Source organism: Calonectris borealis, chromosome 2 (assembly GCF_964195595.1).
Source record: "Calonectris borealis chromosome 2, bCalBor7.hap1.2, whole genome shotgun sequence".
In the NCBI taxonomy this organism is placed as follows: Eukaryota; Metazoa; Chordata; class Aves; order Procellariiformes; family Procellariidae; genus Calonectris; species Calonectris borealis.
This window is the reverse complement of record NC_134313.1, coordinates 21,393,734-21,415,437: the sequence shown is the minus strand read 5'-3', so window position 1 is coordinate 21,415,437 and position 21,704 is coordinate 21,393,734. Positions and strand designations below refer to the sequence as shown.

The 21,704-nt window shown below is 40.3% G+C and overlaps 1 protein-coding gene across 1 annotated transcript in view; it reads right to left on the bottom strand.

Annotated features, from left to right (window-relative positions):
- Window positions 1-21,704, bottom strand: part of ANGPT1 (angiopoietin 1) — a 181,356-nt gene that overhangs the window by 58,549 nt on the left and 101,103 nt on the right. Inside the window, exons 5-6 of the mRNA XM_075141280.1 lie at window positions 11,168-11,295; window positions 2,493-2,594 (exon numbers count right to left, since the gene is read on the bottom strand). Of these exons, the coding sequence (XP_074997381.1) occupies window positions 2,493-2,594; window positions 11,168-11,295 (230 nt within the window). The remainder of the gene's footprint in view (window positions 1-2,492; window positions 2,595-11,167; window positions 11,296-21,704) is intronic.

Sequence of the window (21,704 nt, the reverse complement as noted above, 5' to 3'; positions counted from 1 at the left end):
CAGCAGGAAACTGAATCAAAGACAATGATTGCCTCAAAGTTTGTCTGCAGGGTGAGTTGGTGCCAGGTGACTCCTGTAACCCAGTAGTGCTGTCACTCACCTTTGCAGAGAACACTCCATATGCACCCTTTCCAAGCTACCTGCTGTAAGGATCTCAACTTAGAGTCAGAGAAAATGTGCAATGGCCTCCTAAAACTGGAACAGCCAATAACTTGTGAGGGCCCTAGCAGTACTGTGGGTTGGCGGCCTGAGCCCCTGTCCAGCTCAGAAGCTGGCAGTCAGTACTTGCTTGTAACTGAATAACTTCAATAGCTTTCCAGATTCTTTTCCAATAAGAACTAAATGCACTGAAACTAAAAGAAGCCCTGGAGACATATTATTACTGTTATTATATTATTATGATATTGCTTATTTCTGTTAGATTTGGGGCCCTAGTGAGATACAAGCACAACAAGAATGTCTTAGCAAATCTGGAAAGCTGTATCTGAATTATGGGCTGAGAGAACACGTATTAAATTCGACCACTCCAAGTAAGATCAAGTACCATTGTGTCCCCCATCACACTACTCTGTTTCCACTGGAAGAAACACCAGGTGAATGTGTCAGGAAAGAGAAAGGATGTGATCCAATAGACACTGCGTACCCTCTCTGAACAATGAGGGAATTAAGTTAGTGATGTCCTTGTCTTGAAACTCAAAGAGTGTCACATATTCCAGTAATCCACAGAGCATCCACCAGCCTCTATCATGCAACATTTGTGATATAAGATAATCACAGAAGGGTGCCTAAGCTAGTTACTTTGGTGAAATGGTTCACAGAAGCAGAGACAAGCCTAAATCCCATCTTTTCTCATGATTTACTTATAGGATAGCTATCCGTAAAAGTCCAAAACAAATCCTTTTAATTTGGTAGAAGTAAATGATCTCTTAGAAGACTATGGAATTCCTAAAGAGAAGCAAAATCAATTCAGACTGCTTGAACTAGACAAAATCAACATAATCTAATCCTGAATAGGCTCACAGCATTGTAAAGGCAAATTTGAGAAAAATGTTTGACTAAGTGAAGAGATATATATGAAAAAAGGCCACATGGGAAAACTTTTAAAAGGGCTGTTTTTATTAAATGGTCTAAGAAAAAGCACAGGAGAGAAAAACTGAGTAAATCTCAATAATTCATATGGTATGTATAAATTAAAACAACCCATATGTAGAGAATGAGTTAGGTTGCATATATAGATTCTAATTTCCTTATAAGTAGAACAGGTAGAATCTTCAACTTTTGGTTTCCCCAAAATAAATTGATGTTTTATATTTTATTTGACTCTGAACCAAAATAGATCAAAACAGTTTTCAAGTTTCCTGCTAAATTAAAACTTTATGAATTCTAAAAAAGCATTTCCAATTTTGCAAATCCATTCAAAAATATGTATTTGTCATTTTAATAATATTTTTACTTCACATACATTATGAAACATCCTCTGGTTATCCATAGTAACAAAGGTCTGTCCCAAATGGGTAATTTTTACCCCTATAATTTATATTTTCAAGTAATATAAAAATATTGAAAAGAAAGCATCCATAAAATCCAAAATGACATTTTGGTTCAATAACCTGATATTACATTTTTTTCTGAAATGATAAGTTCTGTAACAGAACTTTTTCCCATAGAAATTTTTACTGAACTGAATTTGGTTTTATTTTTAAACATTTTAAATGCTCTTTTCATTTAGTGCTTTTTGAAAACTGTTGGAAAAAAGATTTTCCTCTTCCAGTCTGATAACACAGTTCTGAAAACTTCACTGGGAATGTCATTGAAATCCAAGACAGTCCTCAGGGACTCAGAGAAAGGAGCTCCATCAGAAAGTTTGATCAGGCAGCGAATGAAAAAATTCAGAAGTTATTTAGATTGGAGTAAATTTTTTTTGAGTTGGCAAAGGGAAAATAGCCTGCTGAAATCATGTCATCTGTAATTTGGTAAGTTATTTATTTTCTTTTAATCCTATTCGAAGTATCAACATTTCCAGTACATTGGCTTGATTGGCAGAAGTGGTGTATGACTTGGGATAAACCCCAGTAAAACTTTTCATTCCTATCTGAGATGCTCCAAGTTCTGAAGGAGTTCCCCTCAGCTGAAAACATCCATGCATTAGGAACATCATCACATGCCTATTGTCCCTTAATGTCACAGCAAGTCAAAACTTCAGAGTGACAGAGAGCAACATTCTTTAGTGCATATGCCTGGGCCTGACCTCATTTTAATCTCAGTAACTGATCTGAAAGAAACCCTAAGTCATGGGAAACAATACTCGACTAATTGAGTAAAAAAAATATGATTTTCAAAAGTAACAGACATGACAAAAGGTAGCTCATAAAAGACTGCAGGACCACACCACATCACTATACGCAGAACTATCTGCTTAAGATAATAGGAAGTACTATTTGAAATCTAATACTTATATGAACTGTACAGCTCTTCCACATTTTTCACCTTACCATTTTGTATTCTTTCCAGCTTTTTTGAAAATCCAGACTCCCATCTTCTCGGTGCTGTATAACCGTCCATCCTCCTCCAGCAACTTCCATATTGCAAAAGACCTATGCAGTAATAATAAAAAAAAATAACAACCAACCAACCAACCAAACAAAAAAAACCAAAAACCAAAAAATGATAAAACAAACTTGCATTGGAATCCTGTCATCTTAGGGGGAAAAAAATATTTGTGAATAACAGAACTAAGGAAGCCTGTTTTCCTATGTGTTCATGCCCTATGCCCTGAATGGTGTCCTCAATCGCTTGATTACAATCGGAGCTCTCAGTGCAATTCTCCCAGTAATGTCTCCTGTTCTTTCAGCACATTACCCAAGAACATCTGCCCATCATCCTCCTCTGCATCTCAGTTTTCCTCTTCACATTCCCTCCATGCTCCTTTTCTATTTCCTCTGCAGTGACCCTGAAATCACTCCCTTCCTCTTAACAAATGAGTATATTTTCAGTGATAATGTTTTCTATAGCTTTTAACGGAGTGTCATTCTGTCCAAGAAAGAATCTTCAGGAATTCTTACAGAAAATACCCATTCAAGTAGTCCAAAATGTAGCACAGATGAGATTATTCTGTTTTGTGTTGTATTGTAATGTTACCTACAGTGTGCCAGGCAGTGTCCCAAAACAGAAACAGTTGTTCTCAGTCTAAGCTGCCTTACAGCTGACAGAGGACATGGATAGGAACGGGCTCAAGAACAGAAGTCTGTGGGACAAGCTCAGAAGTTAAGACCTATACTGAACATCTAAGATCATACTCTGCCATCATTGCACTAATAAAATTCTAATTTAGATACTGAGATTCTGTATATTAAAGATATTTTAACAATTTGACAATTTTGCTGAAACTTGGTGTTAGAATATTGCATTAACTGAAATCTATTAGCCTTAAATAATCCATATATAATATCCATAAATGGATATTTAATTTTCATTCATTTTTCACTCTTCTTACATTATCCTTTCAAAAATATAGAAATTATGAAAAAATGCAAATACTGCTTATCCATTCACTTTTCTTGGTATGTGGCAAGTGATAGTATTCATTTTTATTCCTATTTTTGTATGACACTTGATTTTAAGATCTGACTAAGTTTCTCAGTGCTACTCACTCAAGCAAATTTTCCTGATTTTCATTCCCATGTACTCATCCGTGCTATATTGGCACGGCAACTATCCTAAATTTCATTCATCTGTGCTCTTGAATAGTTATATCCCTCATTTTAAGTAAGATGTCAGTATGTAAGAGGGTTGAAGAGGTGTCACCCATCAGCTTAGCTTTCACATCAACAAGAGTCAATCCATTCAGCACTGGTCGGTAATTTAAAGTTTTAAGTTGCTTTGCCAAATTGAAGGTTACTATCCTATTCAGTTAAATAAAAATTCATCCCTCAGTTGACTAGAAAACCATATTCCACCCTCAGGCAAATAAATTCCAAATCTTTCCTACTCATAAGCATTGTCATAGTAATCCTCTGCAAGTGCTTTTGCTTTAATTTGCTCCAGGCATGCCGAGTAAAGTCCTTGTGTAGGTACAGGAAGGAAACAGAATACCGAAGAGTGCAAACATGTGAACTTGCTTTAGGGTAACCACAAGAAAACCCACAATTTGGTAGACAAACATTTTGGCTCTATTGCTCCTTCAGGGAAGACACTGCGAGTCAAAACATTTATCTACAGGATTTAATTTCTTTAGTCTGACTTACAGTCAGAAATGCTAAATGATGGATTTACTTTCCTTATAAGTAATTTCAAGCTCCCATGAATCCACTGCCAATTTTTAAAGCATTAAATCCTCAACTGCATTAAGACTACTCATTTTAAAGATGCACACAAAGAAATATTTTTCATACTAAAATGAGTTTTCATACTAAAAAAATAATAAAATACCTATAAAAATACTTTGATACTTTCTGAATAATGTAGTAAATTGAAAGAGAAAACTTCATCATGAAAGTAAGATTTACAGCAGCACATTATTCACTAGCCATCACTGTGTGGTCTGGCACTTTCCACAGTGGTAGACACAAACACCTGCCGTATTAACATGAGTGCCAAGCTGATTATAGATGTTCATTGTGCAGAGCTTTAGCCAACAAATGTCCTGGACTGGCTTCTGTCCCAGACAAGGCCAAGGCACTCAGCCATTAAACACCTTTTAACACGTTCTGATATTTAACCCTTTACCAGAAAAGAAAAGGATGAAGAAAAGTGACTTTGAGTTTCTATGCATTTTTAGATTCTGAGTTTATTGTCCATAAAATAAGATTTAGATTAAAAGAGCATCCAAAGCATTGCACTCTTGCCCTTCCTTAAATGCATGGGTAAAAATACTCAAGCTACTAAAAGGCATATATAAGATTATTTATACATACTTTAGCTTTATGGACTAAATTATCATAAACTTCAGAATAATCATTTAGAGATCAGCCCAATTTTAAAGAAAACAAAAGAAGGGGGATTACCACATACTGTGTTTTAAGTGCATGCACACAAAGACATCATAAGTCTACATTGTTGGCATGGAGCAACAGGCTCAAGTCCAGTCATTTGAGATTCGGTGAATGTGTATCTGCTATGCAGAAACCAAACCTGAAGGCAACCACGTTGGGATGACAGCCTCCACAGTATATGGGGCTAGGATACAATTAAGGATTCTCGCGTATGAGTTGGCCGGGCTCATCAAGAGGGCTTTAAACTAGATTCGAAGGGGGAAGGGGATAAAACCAGGCTCACTAGAGAAGAGCCTAGGGACTGCACGCCAATGTCGGGGGAGAAATCGGCAGCCCAGCTCAAGTGCATCTACACCAATGCACGCAGCATGGGCAGCAAACAGGAGGAACTGGAAGCCATTGCGCAGCAGGGTAGCTATGACTTAGTCGCCATCACAGAAACATGGTGGGATGAGTCTCACGATTGGAGTGCTGCAATGGATGGCTATAAGCTCTTCAGAAGGGACAGGCGAGGAAGGAGAGGCGGTGGGGTAGCCCTGTATGTTAGGGAGTGCTTTGACTGTCTAGAGCTCAATGGTAGTGATGACGAGGTCGAGTGCTTGTGGGTAAGGATGAGGGGGAAGACCAACAAGGCAGATATCCTGCTGGGGGTCTGTTATAGACCACCTAGCCAGGATGAGGAGGCAGACGAAATATTCTACCAGAGGCTGGCAGAAGTCTCCCAGTCGCTAGCCCTTGTTCTCGTGGGGGACTTCAACTTTCCGGACGTCTGCTGGAAATACCACACGGCAGAGAGGAAACAGTCGAGGAGGTTCCTGGAGTGTGTGGAGGATAACTTCCTGACGCAGCTGGTAAGCGAGCCCACTAGGGGAGGTGCCTCGCTTGACCTGTTGTTCACAAACAGAGAAGGACTGGTGGGAGATGTCGTGGTCAGAGGCCGTCTTGGGCTTAGCAACCATGAAATGGTAGAATTCTCGATACTTGGTGAAGTAAAGAGGGGGGCCAGCAAAACCGCTACCATGGACTTCCGGCGGGCGGACTTTGGCCTGCCCAGAACACTGGTCGAGAGGGTCCTTTGGGAGACAGTCCTGAAGGGCAAAGGGGTCCAGGAAGGCTGGACGTTCTTCAAGAAGGAAGTCTTAAAGGCGCAGGAGTGGGCTGTCCCCATGTGCCGCAAGAAAAACAGGCGGGGAAGACGACCGGCCTGGCTGAACAGGGAGCTCTGGCTGGGACTCAGGAAAAAAAGGGGAGTTTATCACTTGTGGAAGAAGGGGCAGGCAACTCAAGAAGAGTACAGGGATCGCGTTAGGTCGTGCAGAGAGGAAATTAGAAAGGCAAAAGCCCGGCTAGAACTCAACTTGGCCACTGTCGTGAAAGACAACAAAAAATGCTTTTACAAGTATATTAATGACAAAAGGAGAGCCAAGGAGAATCTCCATCCTCTATTGGATGCGGGGCGGGGAACGTTGCCACCAAGGATGAGGATAAGGCTGAGGTACTCAACGCCTTCTTTGCCTCAGTCTTTAGTAGTCAGAGCAGTTATCCTCAGGGTACTCAGCCCCCTGAGCTGGAAGACAAGGACGACGAGCAGGATAAACCCCCCATAATTGAAGAGGAAGAAGTTAATGACCTGCTACGCCACCTGGACGTTCACAAGTCTATGGGGCCGGATGGGATCCACCTGAGGGTACTGAGGGAGCTGGTGGAGGAGCTTACCGAGCCACTCTCCATCATTTACCAGCAGTCCTGGTTAACTGGGGAAGTCCCGGACGACTGGAGGCTCGCCAATGTGACGCCCATCTATAAGAAGGGCCGGAAGGAGGATCCGGAGAACTACAGGCTGGTCACCCTGACCTCGGTGCCAAGGAAGATCATGGAGCGGTTCGTTTTGAGGGCGCTCACGAGCCATGTCCGGGACAACCAGGGGATCAGGCGCAGCCAGCACGGGTTCATGGAAGGCAGGTCCTGCTTGACCAACCTGATCTCCTTCTATGACCAGGTGACCCGCCTCGTGGATGAGGGAAAGGCTGTGGATGTGGTCTACTTGGACTTCAGTAAAGCCTTTGACACTGTCTCCCACAGCATTCTCCTAGAGAAGCTGGCGGCTCACGGCTTAGACAGGTGCACTCTTCGCTGGGTAAAAAAATGGCTGGACGGCTGAGCCCAGAGAGTTGTGGTCAACAGAGTTAAATCCAGTTGGCAGCCGGTCACAAGTGGTGTTCCCCAGGGCTCAATACTGGGGCCGGTCCTGTTCAATATCTTTATCAATGATCTGGACAAGGGCATCGAGTGCTCCCTCAGTAAGTTTGCAGACGACACCAAGTTGGGCGGGAGTGTTGATCTGCTCGAGGGTAGGAAGGCTCTGCAGAGGGACCTGGACAGGCTGGATCGATGGGCTGAGGCCAATTGTATGAGGTTCAACAAGGCCAGGTGCCGGGTCCTGCACTTGGGTCACAAGAACCCCATGCAACGCTACAGGCTTGGGCAAGAGTGGCTGGAAAGCTGCCCAGAGGAAAAGGACCTGGGGACACTGGTTGACAGCCAGCTGAACATGAGCCAGCAGTGCGCTCAGGTGGCCAAGGCGGCCAACGGCATCCTGCCCTGTATCGGAAATGGTGTGGCCAGCAGGAGTAGGGAGGTGATCGTGCCCCTGTACTCAGCACTGGTGAGGCTGCACCTCGAATATTGTGTTCAGTTCTGGGTCCCTCACTACAAGAAGGACATGGAGGTGTTGGAGCGTGTCCAGAGGAGGGCAACGAAGCTGGTGAAGGGCCTGGAGCACAAGTCTTATGAGGAGCGGCTGAGGGAACTGGGGTTGTTTAGTCTGGAGAAGAGGAGGCTGAGGGGAGACCTCATCGCGCTCTACAACTACCTGAAAGGAGGTTGTAGCGAGGTGGGTGTTGGTCTCTTCTCCCAAGTAACTAGCGATAGGACGAGAGGAAATGGCCTCAAGTTGCGCCAAGGGAGGTTTTAGGAGAAATTTCTTTACTGAAAGAGTGGTCAGGCCTTGGAAGAGGCTGCCCAGGGAAGTGGTGGAGTCACCATCCCTAGAAGTATTTAAAAGACGTGTAGATGAGACGCTTAGGGACATGGTGTAGTGGGCATGGTGGTGTTGGGTTGACGGTTGGACACGATGATCTTAGAGGTCTTTTCCAACCTTAATGATTCTATGATTCTATGATTCTATGATTCTATGATTCTATGATAATGGGTTAAAATCCTGGCAGATATGCTCAGAGAGACCATCTACACCAATTTGGTAGGAAGTCCACAGGCAGAATATAGAGGGGAAGGAGTGAAGGCTGCATTCATGGCAACGGTGGCAATTGCTTTTCCAGAGCCATAAAGATCAAGATATATAGACCCCACTAGCAATTGGTAACATTACATTTTCAGTGCAGTGCACCCAGAAGTTGGTAGAAGTCATGCCTGTGAGCGCATTAGAGGAAACACTAAGAGAGTCCAATACATTGATCCAAGGGGAGATGTCGAGGTTCTGTGTGCACTCAGACCAGTCCCCCTGGCCTACTTCAGCTCCTGAAGGTGACATTGTTCCTTCAGCTCCAAAATGGTGACAACCTCACTCCCACTGCTCCTCTGCTCATCAGCAGTCTCTGCTTCCCCTCTAGCTGACCCCATTCTGCGGGGCACTGAGAGGACTCTTCTTGCCTTTGCTCTCACTATGACCTAGGGACAATCATTTGTCAACACCACCAGGCATTGCACACACACACATCAAAGTAAGCCAATTAACTAGCTTAATACTTTAAGCCTATCTTTTTCTTTTCCCATATCAAAAATAAGGGATATTATTAAGATCCTTTTAAACAGAAATGAATCACTAATTTTTGGTGCAGGGTTGGAAGACTAATGAACTAAACTAATGAATTGTGGAAACTAGGAACGTGAAAGAAAAATTGCAATCTAAATTTGTAAGCATATAAAAACAAGGCATATAAATGGTATCGAGCTGTAAGCACAGAGGATAATTGTCTATGAATATATGAAGGTAAAACCAGTAAAAAACTAGAACTGACAGTAACATTTGTATATATGACAAAGGGATTTTTTCTACTGAATGTCAGGATTCTAGTAAGTATCTCTTAGGAAATATAAAATGAAATGAAGGTATATGTTTGTAACCTGAAGTATAAAATCATTATACTTGAGACAGTTGCCAGTGGCTGTGAATATTACAGAAGGTAACAATGTATTAAGCCTCTTAAGACACGTCAAAGTTGTGTATTGCATTGTGGTAATCCAGATAACTAAGCTGGCATTAAAGAAGCGGGTATGTCTCCATGGAGTACCTGTCAGGATGTTACCTTGGGTCCCAGAGCAATCTAACTGTGTCAGCATGATGCTACCTCTGGGCTAATTAGTCCTGGCACAGTGCTGCATTGATGGGATTTTGAAGCTATCTCAGCTGGAGTTAGTTCATCTATCTCTGCACAGCACTGCCTTGCAGACTGTTAATATGACTTTAATGTCTGAAAAAACGTCTGTTAAAGCAATCACACTTTTCATGTGCCTGGGATCAGCTCTTGCTGTGTTATCGCTAGGGCAAGACAGAAACAGGTGGTAGCAGAAATGTCCTCAACACTCTCTCTCTCTCTCCCCCCCTCCCTTAGTTTTCTTGCTAAAAGAGGAAGCCTCTGGGAAAAAATAATGCAATGATATCAGCTGAGTTGTGCTGCCTGTATTGATTGATCGCTGTGTCTGCAAACAGGGATATAGAGGAAACACAGGGTGGCTTCGATAGTGTCACTGTTCTTGTATTACCAGTGAAGTGGGTTTAAGCTAAATATACCAGAAGGATCAGTGCCACAGTGCTTTCAGGTAACCATTATTTTTCATTGCAACCCAGCTTTTGGGGATGGTTTATGAACTTTAATAAGGCTAAGAAAAGCCACTGACAATTTGTACATACAATTTGGACTTTGATGTTACATCTCTATTTTGAGTTGAACAGCTTCTACAGAACTGCTTTTATTATTCTTGGCCTGTTCAGTAATGCTTAAAGGGGTCTATGTATTTTATGTCATGTCAATTATTTTTCCATTCACATTCACCGGAGTTATATTGATCTTTGCCTATAGCACTCTCCCTCCCCAATTCTACTCATGGTTTAATGAACTCTAATTCCTTAGTAAACTATGACATCTTGACATCTACAGGCTTCCAAAGACCTCTAATAAAACCAAATTCAGTTTAGAAATATGTTTTACATATCTTAATATCATAATAAAAGGACTATAGACAATAACATCGACAATATTTGTTACTGCCTTTTCCTGTTTGCAGGGTCACCACTTTACTGCAGTAAGAATAAATTCTTCAGATACATGTGCTTCCCTCCCTCCTCTTTGGTCCACTTTCTGGTCACCCTTGCATTTTCCTCTCTCAGGTAATCAGCTCTTAGCCTTGTTGGGGGCTGCTCCCAATAGTGCCCCATCAGAAGGACAGCCAGCATTCCTCCATTCCTCCACGTTTAAGTCAGGCTTAGGTTATTCTCTCATGTTTCTAGCTTCAACTGACTCGGGTACTTTAGCACCAAAAACCTTCCAAAAAATCGGTCCCCTTTACAGACTAATGTTTCATTTTCATTAAAAAAACCTCCCAAAGATCTTTTTTGAGAAGAACAAGATTATACATGCTTCATCATTTTAAACAGTGCTAATTTCAGCATGTTGTGTTCTTTATAGTCAAAAATACTCTCCCCTGCTCCCTACAAAAGAAGCAGGATTTTTGTAAACCTTTATCTTTAAAACCTACTCATTCTGCTATTTCTTTCCCTGTGCCTCCAGATAATCCCCCCATCAGCTTCTTCATTATAGCACTTTACTGATTCTCTTCTAAATTTTATCGTGGATTTATTTGCAGCCATGTGCAGCCAACTGAACTTGCCAAGTAGGAGGAAGTGAGTCAACTACTGAATGTATGTTGGAAATTAGGAAGGCTTCTCTGTCAGCAAGAAAGAAGAATATCTGGAATAATACAGTTTATAATTTTCTTCACTCTATTGTATTTTTTTCAAGACTGAATATAGCCCAGGTTATTTATACCAGTACAACATTTTGCAGAATAAGAACTTCAATAAAGGCTCCAAATGCTCTTTTAAGGCCAGAGCAACATCATATTAACAAATAAGAAAATAAAACAAATATTTACTTTACCTTTTTAGGATCTGACACATTGTTAATATAAATAGTGTAGACCCCACTTTTGTTAAAACCAGATTGGTATACATCTGCACAGTCTCTGAAAGGCTTTTCTTCCTCCTTTTTTGCATTCTTTAGTAAAACTGCAAAACAAAAAACCATGATAGTATAAGTTATAACAGCGATTTTAAGCATTTCTCCATCAAGGAAGCCCACTTTTGCACATTGTATTCCTTTTAAACACACACAGTAATAACTGTGCTATGGTCCTTACACAGTGCATTTGGTAAATTCTATTAAAGAACTAGTATGAAACTTTCAGACAGATAGCAAATAGACACCAGCAGAAGTAAGTCATGATGCAAATAGCTAAACAGAGCATTCTGTCTACCGAGAGGTGAACACAGCGTATTCCTTCTGAATGCAAGGGTCTGTGCAGCTGCAGGTGTTGTCCCTGACTCAAGCTGTATCTGGGAGGTTGCCAAAGAATGCCCCAGAGATGGCACATGGAGGTGGACAAGCTTGTTCAGTGTTGTGATCTGAGACAGATGCTCAAGACAGCAACACAGAACCCTGGAAGGAAAGAGCTTGTGCCCTTCCTCCATGAGGTACTGCTTTTTAAGCAGCCTAGGGGCTTGGGGTAAGGGAGCTGTTTGCTTAAGTTTACTTTTTTGGCAGAGAATTATTTCATTATTTTCATATCTACATACATAAAAGTTGCTAGATACAATTATTGGAAAAAAGAAGAAAAATCAATGCTACTGAAGTCAGTTGTTTAGAGTCATGATTTATTGAATTTATTTTTGGCTCTGAACAGGAGAACAATTAATGTTAGAACACCAGTGCAGATCTTGATCCTGTGTATTGCAGACAGACCACATATATGAGTCTGGGATGAGAAATCGGGAGGGCGAGATGTTTGAGGATCCCAATCTTGAACAACCGGGAGATTCCCTGTAGAAGGAGTAACATCTGAGAGTGTTCCTTCACTACCACAAACACAAGTATCGTGACCCCACATGATACTGAAGGATATGACTTCATTCCAACAACACATACTTTAGACACATCAGTATTCCCATAGAAATCCATCAGTCTACTCAGATTCTTAAACTTAAACATGTCCTTAAGTGCTATGCAGGGCCCGGGCCAGTACTTCATTAGTCCCTACAATAAGGAAACAATATTTGAGTTCTCCAGACACACTCATCGTTTGGTGACAGACACATCTTTTTTATTTTTGGCTTGAAAATGTGAGTTATAGGTACAAAAGGGACTATGCCTTATTCACTCTCAATGAAGTGGCCTGCGCTGCAAAGCTGATGCTTAATGACAATGGTGTGTAAAAAAGCAATGGCCTTGCACAGCATGTGGGATTATCCAGGCCATAAGGCGGTACGCAATAATTCACGGCTTTGTAGCTTGATATACTATCTATCTCCCCTTTGAACACTTCAAAGCAGTATTTTAGGATGGCAAATTCCTGCCAGATCAATTGGCACTAATACCATTTCGCAGATGGGGAAATCAAGGACAAGAAAGGTTAAATGTTTTACCTCAGTAATTTTGTGAAAAGGTGAAAATAGAAAAATAGTGAGAAATCCAATCCTGAACTGTAAGATTATCCTGCTCTCTAGGTAAGCATTTTATACATGTCATATTCTTTTTTCCCTTTTATGTTTTTTATTTTCTTCTTTTAAAAATTTATTTTAACAAACAAAACCCCCTTACCTCTCCCTTTCCATATATTTGCTGCATATTTATTATTTTTATCCAACACCATCAATAAAAATAAAACCTGGTTCATATATTTGCATATGAACTTCAATTGGAAAATCAGTGGCTTTGAAACTTGGTCATATTTGGAAAAGGTAGTGCTGGCAACGCAATAGATGACTTCCCTGTGAGATGGCAGGGAATGAGGTCCTCAGCAAGGTACGCATCAACAGTGCACTCTCAAAGGTGCCATTTTTTAGACATGAGGCCTTCATGATTTGTGTTAATTAAAGATTTCATGGTACTTTCCTGTAAGCAGATGGTGTTAGTATCAACGGCCAAAGTCCAACTTGAATAATTACTTGGGGCTGGAGCCAAAGCCTAGAGGAGTTAAAGCAAAGCCTCTCATTGATTTCAAGGAGCTTTAGATTAGATCCATTCTTCCTGGCCTGAATTTCTCGAATACTGTTGTTTCAACTGCAGACATCAGTCTCTTTTGTCTAAAAAATATATTTAGTTATGCACAGGCAGAGTGTTCATTTCCTTAAGTCTTAAAGTACTTATATTTTAATATCTATATGTAGACAGATAATCTTACCTCTATTTAACCATTATACACACATTGAAAACCACTTGGAAATAACTACTTAAGAATCAATCAAGGAAATTTGAATTTGGTTCATTTTTAACTGAAAGTTAGACAAAACCATAATGAGTATATCTTAAAGTTCATATTATTTAAATTTTAAACAAGGTAAGATTTTAGCTTCAGAGTAATTAGAATTAGATTTGAAAATAATTTTCTGAGGAGGTGGATCTGTAGGAAGCATACTTAGAAATAAATTTTTTCCTCATTCTTAAAGACTAGAAAAAACACAATAAAACTGCTGTTGATGTAAGAGATGAAGGACAGATAGATGTCATAGATATGCCCAGTTCCTTCCATCCTTCCTCTCAGTATCAAACCGCTGAAACACCTGAGATCACAGACAGCAGATGTGTTAATTTCCTATAGACTAAGCAACCCAATACCCTTCTTTTGCTGTAGTGGGTTTTATTCAGTCAACCTGTAGCCAGAAGAAGATGGCTTTCCTTGGGTACCTCTCATCCCTCTCTCAGGAGTTGGTGCTCCCACTGGAAGGAAAGCTCAGCTCCTTGTGAAGGAGCTGCACTACTACAGATTGCAGCACAGTATATCAAGCATGACCAGCACAAAGTTCAGTTTTTCTTAATACATCAGACTGTAATTTGAACAAGAACAGCCCAAATTTATCAGAAAATTAATACTCAGGAATGTTACTGGTAATGTTCTTTTAGGGTAGAATATGTTTTTTCTATGGTTTGCTGTTGTTTTTCTAACTTAATATTCCATACAATTTCCAAACCACTTCTACCTACTATAGCTCCAGACTGTTTTTCTATAACGTTACATAGACCTTGAATCCTTAATACATCAAGTGAAGTTCCTGAATGATGCATTGGCTCACATATGGTAGATGTGTAAATAAATTTTAAAAAAAGTAACAAGGCTCAAATAAAGTCTTTCTAAAACCAAATATGTAGCCATTACATTTCTTTGTTCAGCTTCAAGATCTTAATTGACTTTACACAGGTTTCTATTAGTTTAGCTATTTTCAAATATAATGCTTATACCAAAGTTTTAGGTACCTGAAGAAAAATATAAGTCTATGTCAAGCAAAATAATACTATCATTTTTTAAACCTGAATGCTTAGCCAAAATTTGGAGCCCTGGAGGGTGTTTTTGATTGCCTTTTCTGGATGAATAAACTGGTGATGAAGTCATGCTCCTTCGAAGCAATGATGTCTATGTGGAAAATCCTGCTTTCCTGAACAGAAGGAGAATTAACAAGAGAAATAAGTTCTTCTTTCATTGCACTTCCAAAAGTCGTTTGGTTAATTTTTAGCCCAATAACTTTATCCTTGGACTGTGCTACCTGTGTTTCCCTACTTGATGAATTATTTCTTTCAGTTATCAATCAGGCTTTTGGCTGTTTCTTTTCCTTGATGCCCTGGATGATGATTTGAGTCTAGACAATACAGCAGGTACCATCCATAACTGCCCAGAGCTCTATCAGATGGCTGCTCCCATGTAGAGGCAACAGCCCTGGCAGTGCAACTGCTCCATGGCCCCGTGGAGGAACAGGAACCCAAATCAATGAGGTTTCTGCTAACACAGAGGCTGTGAACTGCCAGGGCTGAGCAGCTGTTTTGCTGCTTCTACTAACAGGGTATTAACCTTCAGTAGAAAGCCGGGGTCATCACCTGAGGTTGTAGCCTCTTCAGTTTTCTTAGAAAGGGTTGCTGGAGCTTGCAAGTGAGAGTGCTCAGACATGAGGGCCTTTTCCCAAAGCAATAGACAGGGAAATCCCTTCACTGATTGTTAGTTGTGTATGCCTCTGTATAGGGTGAGACTATTTTTCTATCAGTCATGAAAATAAGTCAATAGTAAATGAGTTTACTAGTTCCTAACAGCTATTGCAAATGAAGGATGCCTGTTTTTCTGCCCAGGTTTAAAGAAATACAAACTGGCTACTAAGAATGAATAGCTTCTGAAATATTTACTAATCTAAAATTCTCCCACAGCATTCTCCTAGAGAAGCTGGCGGCTCACGGCCTAGACAGGTGCACTCTTCGCTGGGTAAAAAACTGGCTGGACGGCCGAGCCCAGAGAGTTGTGGTCAACAGAGTTAAATCCAGTTGGCGGCCGGTCACGAGCGGTGTTCCCCAGGGCTCAGTACTGGGGCCCGTCCTGTTCAATATCTTTATCAACGATCTGGACGAGGGCATCGAGTGCTTCCTCAGTAAGTTTGCAGACGACACCAAGTTGGGTGGGAGTGTTGATCTGCTTGAGAGTAGGAAGGCTCTGCAGAGGGACCTGGACAGGCTGGATCGATGGGCTGAGGCCAATTGTATGAGGTTCAACAAGGCCAAGTGCCGAGTCCTGCACTTGGGTCACAATAACCGCAGGCAATGCTACAGGCTGGGGGAAGAGTGGCTGGAAAGCTGCCCAGAGGAAAAGGACCTGGGGGTGCTGATTGACAGCCAGCTGAACATGAGCCAGCAGTGCACTCAGGTGGCCAAGGCGGCCAACGGCATCCTGCCCTGTATCAGAAATAGTGTGGCCAGCAGGAGTAGGGAGGTGATTGTGCCCCTGTACTCGGCACTGGTGAGGCCGCACCTCGAATACTGTGTTCAGTTCTGGGCCCCTCACTACAAGAAGGACATTGAGGTGTTGGAGCGTGTCCAGAGAAGGGCAACGAAGCTGGTGAAGGGCCTGGAGCACAAGTCTTATGAGGAGCGGCTGAGGGAACTGGGACTGTTTAATCTGGAGAAGAGGAGGCTGAGGGGGCACCTCTACAATTACCTGGAAGGGAGGTTGTAGCGAGGTGGGTGTTGGTCTCTTCTCCCAAGTAACTAGCGATAGGATGAGAGGAAATGGCCTTCAGTTGTGCCAAGGGAGGTTTAGATTGGACATTAGGAAAATTTCTTTGAGTGGTCAAGCCTTGGAAGAGGCTGCCCAGGGAAGTGGTTGAGTCAGCATCCCTGGAAGTATTTAAAAGACGTGTAGATGAGGCGCTTAGGGACATGGTTTAGTGGGCATGGTGAGTTGACGGTTGGACTCCATGATCTTAGAGGTCTTTTCCAACCTTCATGATTCTATGATTCTATGATTCTATGAATAATAAATTTAAAATTTACAATCTTTATATTTTTTCCTAGCTCTATGAAAATTATATAATCTCATCTCTACTAGAAAAAATATTTAAAAAATAATATACTTGATTTTTTTAATTGAGATTTCTGATTGTTTTTGAGAAAATGAAGTGGTTATCTCATTGTTTTTCAAGTCTCTGTCAGATATTTGGTGAATGAATAGTGCAGTTTGTAAGCAACAAAGAATGTTAAACTGCAGTTCATTATGTTGACTGAATCCATAAAATCATATTCATATTTACTAAATCATTTAAGATCTTCACATATTTGTGAAATCATTTGAGACTGAGTTAATCACTAGCGTCTTATGTCCTTTAGTGATACTGCTAGCAAATGGGAGGCAGCTGTTGGTTTTTTTGCATGATAGTGATATATTTGGAGATTTCTGTAGTGTCTTAGTGAATTATTATATTTTCATTGTTTTACTATTCTATTTACATGAATCTAATTTTCTTATAGGACTTAATAATCACTATACATACCAAAATACACTTTAAAAAATTCTTCATGCTTTTGAAGCCGGGAAGGAAAAGTCTTTCTCCATATCTTATTGGCAAAGAGAATTGACCTAAATTTTAGCTGCTCTATCAAAAGCTTCTGAGGTGAAAATTTCTGTCTCCAGATGTGCAGCTTCTAAAAAATCAAAAAGGAGAAGGTTGTAAATTGATGGCTTTTACCTACAGCTGTAGCATTCCAGGACAGGGTCATTCAAGGACCACCAAATGGCAGTTTCTGTCTAGATCCAGACTGCAAATAAATTTTGCCTTGACCTTGTCATGGTTCCAGACACATGGTGGGAAATCCTACATTTCTGTAAGAGACCCTGTATCTCTGACCTCCTTCCCAGCCATTTGGGTGCAGCTGCTGTGCACCACCACAGTTCCAGTTATGATGGCAAATAGTGCCTGGCTTGCGAAGAATCAAATCAGGAACAGTTTGCTAATGTTATCAAAAGGATGTCAGTCAAATATCCCCAGTGAGGAGGCCTGGAACATGGCACATGCATGTATACATGTTCCCAGACTTAGCAGCAGGAACCACAAACAGATCTGACAGAGAAAGGGTGAAGATTATTTTTGTTTTGAGGAGGAAAAATATGCAAAGAGTTACAGCCACTCAGTTTTTGCTGACTTACAGCCAGAGGTATAGTCTGTTGTTTCAGTGGCCTAGTCTTGCATATACCAAGTCTCAACTTCCACTTGAGAACAAACATTAAACTGCAACCTAACAGCTGGCTGTGATGTGCAACTATTCCCTGCAACAAGAAAACCGTGTGACAACACAGTTGTGCTGCAAATGCTACGCAAACCACAGGGAATGGCACAAACCTGGAGGCCGACTTCAAGTCAGATATGCTCTCCAAATAACCATAGTGTTGCCTACAAACTAAAATGATAGCCATGTAAGAGCACAATTGTGTCCCTGTCAAAAAGGACTTGAAAAGTGCATTTTCTGGATTCTAATCTGTTCAGGTACATAACACACACTATGTGTTTTTCCTCTCCAAAAATTATTTCTGGGTTATTGAAGCTACCACCATCACCCAATATAGCCAATGTGGAAAAAAAAAAGAAAATTACAATCCATTGAAAGGTATGAAATTAAAAAAAATTTCAGTTACTTATTATTGATAAAAAATTAGAAACTTCTTATGCATCTAGCTCGTTAAGTAAAAGTTTTAAATGTGAATTTATAGGCACTTAGTACCCAATTCTAAATTATTATAAAGACAAACTACCACTAACTGATTCAAAACTTTCTCCAACATCAACCATTTCCTCCTGTATTAATACTGTGTTTTATTTTCATCTCCACAAAGTTTGAATATCATCTTAAAAAAAGTGTGTGTGGAGGAATACTAATATGAAAGCTGCTTCTGGATGTCTCGGAGTCCAGCAGTCTTCCCAGATAAGTCATTGTTTTTACATGCTTGTGTACTCAAGTTTGTTTATTAGGGAGGTGAGAGAAAGTTTAGGACTGGAGTTTGGACATACATTTTCCTTCCAGCAAAGTATACATTCACCAAAACGCTTTTCAAACTAATATTTCTTTGTGAGATTGCTCTGAATCTGACAAAAAGAGCTGCCAAAGGCAAAAAAACCCGTTCATTTTGACATACTGGAATAAAATATTTCTGTTCTGGGAACGATTGCTCCATAATCAAGTTTATAGATTACAAATTTGCAAATTCTAGTTTATAAAACTTTATTAAGGCTCCCATTAATCCCCAAAAAAGTTATGACAGTTGGCTATACCAGGTTACATTGCCTCTCCAGCTTCTCCAGTGTCCCATCTCCAGCATCAGAGGCCTTAGAAGTCATGGGACTTCCTCACCAGACTTAATCTTTTAACCTTCATTGCTCTTCTGTTTTCTTCTTTGCTTGCACCCTCATAATTATTTATTTTCTCCTTGTTTTCTTTTTCCTTTTGGCCTTTCCCTCCCCAGGAGGGCCGTAAGGTTTTGCAAGGGCTGGGCTAACACCTGGCCCAAAAAAGCGGCTTCAGTAGGAACAGATGTCCAAAGCAGATGACTGGAGAACAGCAGAAGAGCAGGCAAGCATATCCAAGAATTTACAGGATAGGTGCTTCCTCTGCCAGATATAATACCTGTATATTTAATAGGCTTTGAAAGAATTTTCTTCATTAATTTCTCTTCATGTGGCTTTTTTGAAGCCACATGAATTTTAATCAGTGTCCCATACCAAGGAACTCCATACACGTACCATATGAAGGACAATCTCCCATTTTTAGCTTTTAACCAGTCTATTTCAGCTGGTGACCCTTCATTCTTAGCTGAAAGTGTCAGTAATTCTGCATCCATGCTCTGCAAGTCACTTACGATTTCTACTGCTTCTAATATCTTTTACACTGCCTGAAGTATCTCTGATATGCTTAATGAATGTTATTTCACATCTTTGATCAACTGTCTTTGTAGCTTTTTCCATCTTTTTTTGTTTTGATTTTTTTTTTTTTTTTGAAATGTGGGGTCTAATATTTTATACAGTATTTAAGCACATCTTTAATTATATTGTGGTACAATTTTTTCTGATTTCCTTTCTGTTCCTTTGTAATAATTATAAAACACTATTTTCATTTTGACCATTAATAGGCACCTCCTGTGTCTTTCATTCAAGATTTTCTTGGGAGCTTATCTTGAACTTACATGGGTATTTTAGAAGGTGGAAGAAAGCAGAACTCTAGGATTCGTTCCTCAGGCACACTCATCTGCTGAATGATTAGAATGGAAAATGCTGGCCTTCATTTAAGGGTTCAGAGTTTATGGCAATATAAGTAAAAATATATATATATATAAACACACACACATTTTTAGTGTCTAAAAGACCACTTAGTCATAACCCAAAACCCCATGCAATGGCAGGATGTCACTTAAAGGAGCAGTGCTGCTCTTCCCATTTCCGTCGGTTGTAAACTGTCTCCATAGCCTCAGAATGAATCAGCTAATAGGAGATCAGGCAGAAAGTGGTTTGGTTTGGTGGGGAGGAAGGGGGGAGGCAGGCTTGGGGTTTCTGTTTGTTTGCTTAGTTGTTTTGTGGTTGTTTTGTTTCTTTGTTTGTTATACAGGTTTATTATTCCACTGGAGCAGCTCAATGACCTGATTCATCCTGTGACCCTACAATCACTAGACTGGATGGAGAAGTGGAAGGATTTTGTTTCCAAGAAGCAATGACAAAAGCAAAAACAGCCCCTTTGCCACCAACCTCTAGACCTTCATGGCTGCATTCATACCACTTAATGCATGTGGGAGGCCCGAATGGATGTGCAAACCTCTCTTAAGTACAATCCAGCATAACTACCAGGCCATGCTGAAATACAGTTGGTAGGGCTACGAGGATTCTGCCAGCCTAGGAACTCGTCCAGTTTCAGATTCATTAGGAACACTAAGGTTCATTACACACAAGAATGTCAGATCCATATTTTCAAGGTGGGGAGGAAAGAGAAAAGGTGTAGCCAATTAGATGCCTCACATTAACATTTACAGAAATGTTTTAGCAGCTAACAGAATATTATTTTTCCTTCCCACACACCCTCTAAGAGTCTGAAGTAAAGGCAAACAATTGCATAGTAAGAGCACTCAAGCTACCCGACTACTTATTAAATAAATCATTTAAAGCAGAATTTCCCTCCTGTAGTGCTGTAGGAATTGACTCGGTCTTGGAAAATGATGTTAACATAGTGAGCTTTCACCCTCTCCAGAGCATAATTATTTACTACCTAATATATTATCAACAGTTATCAAGTTTGTTTCCCAATAAATCCAGCCTTAGTGACTGGTAACAACAATAATACTTCGATTCACTGTGCATTTGAAAGACATCACTTAGGAATACCATAAAGTGGTCCTCATTAGTGAGCCAAAATAATAAAATGCCTTATGGCCCATTTACAAAGAGATAGAGACACTTAATTATCCAGCTGCAATATAGTTCCTTAATAGTTTCTGTTTGAGACAGCAATTTTGTGAGTAACCAGCCATTCACTGAGAGGTGAGAACTAAAGAGGTCTTTCACAAACTGCTACAAGAGAGATTAAGCCACTGGCTTTCTTTAATATTTCTAGTGTACGTATTTCTTTAATTGATTTATGTTTTTCCACACAGGCACCCTAATGTGCATTTAGTGTTTCCACCTGAAGAATGGTATGCATACAAAGAAATTTTTCACTAACAAGCCGTTTGGGTGAAACCAGCAGTGTTGTTAGTTGGCTTATATATGCTGATATCCCCTGTAATATTTTTCATGTGAGTGAATAATACCATTTTCACAAAGCAGAATGAAGTGATATTTGGCACTGACATATACTCTTTGAATGAGGGTGGGTAATTGATATCAATATTAGCAATCAAGAATTTAAATGTAAAAATATGTACTTAAAGTATTCATTTTTCAGTACTAATAAATATCGACCTTCTGCTGTGACCATCAACAAGTTAATAGGGATAAAATATGGGAATCCCCAATTCTGTTTTGAAGAGTTTAAATATTTTCCCACTGACATAAATTTCGAATGCCGCACATTCAAATTGACTTATTTCATTACTGAATCTCTATTAAACCAAAGTCTGGCTTGATCCTACCTAATA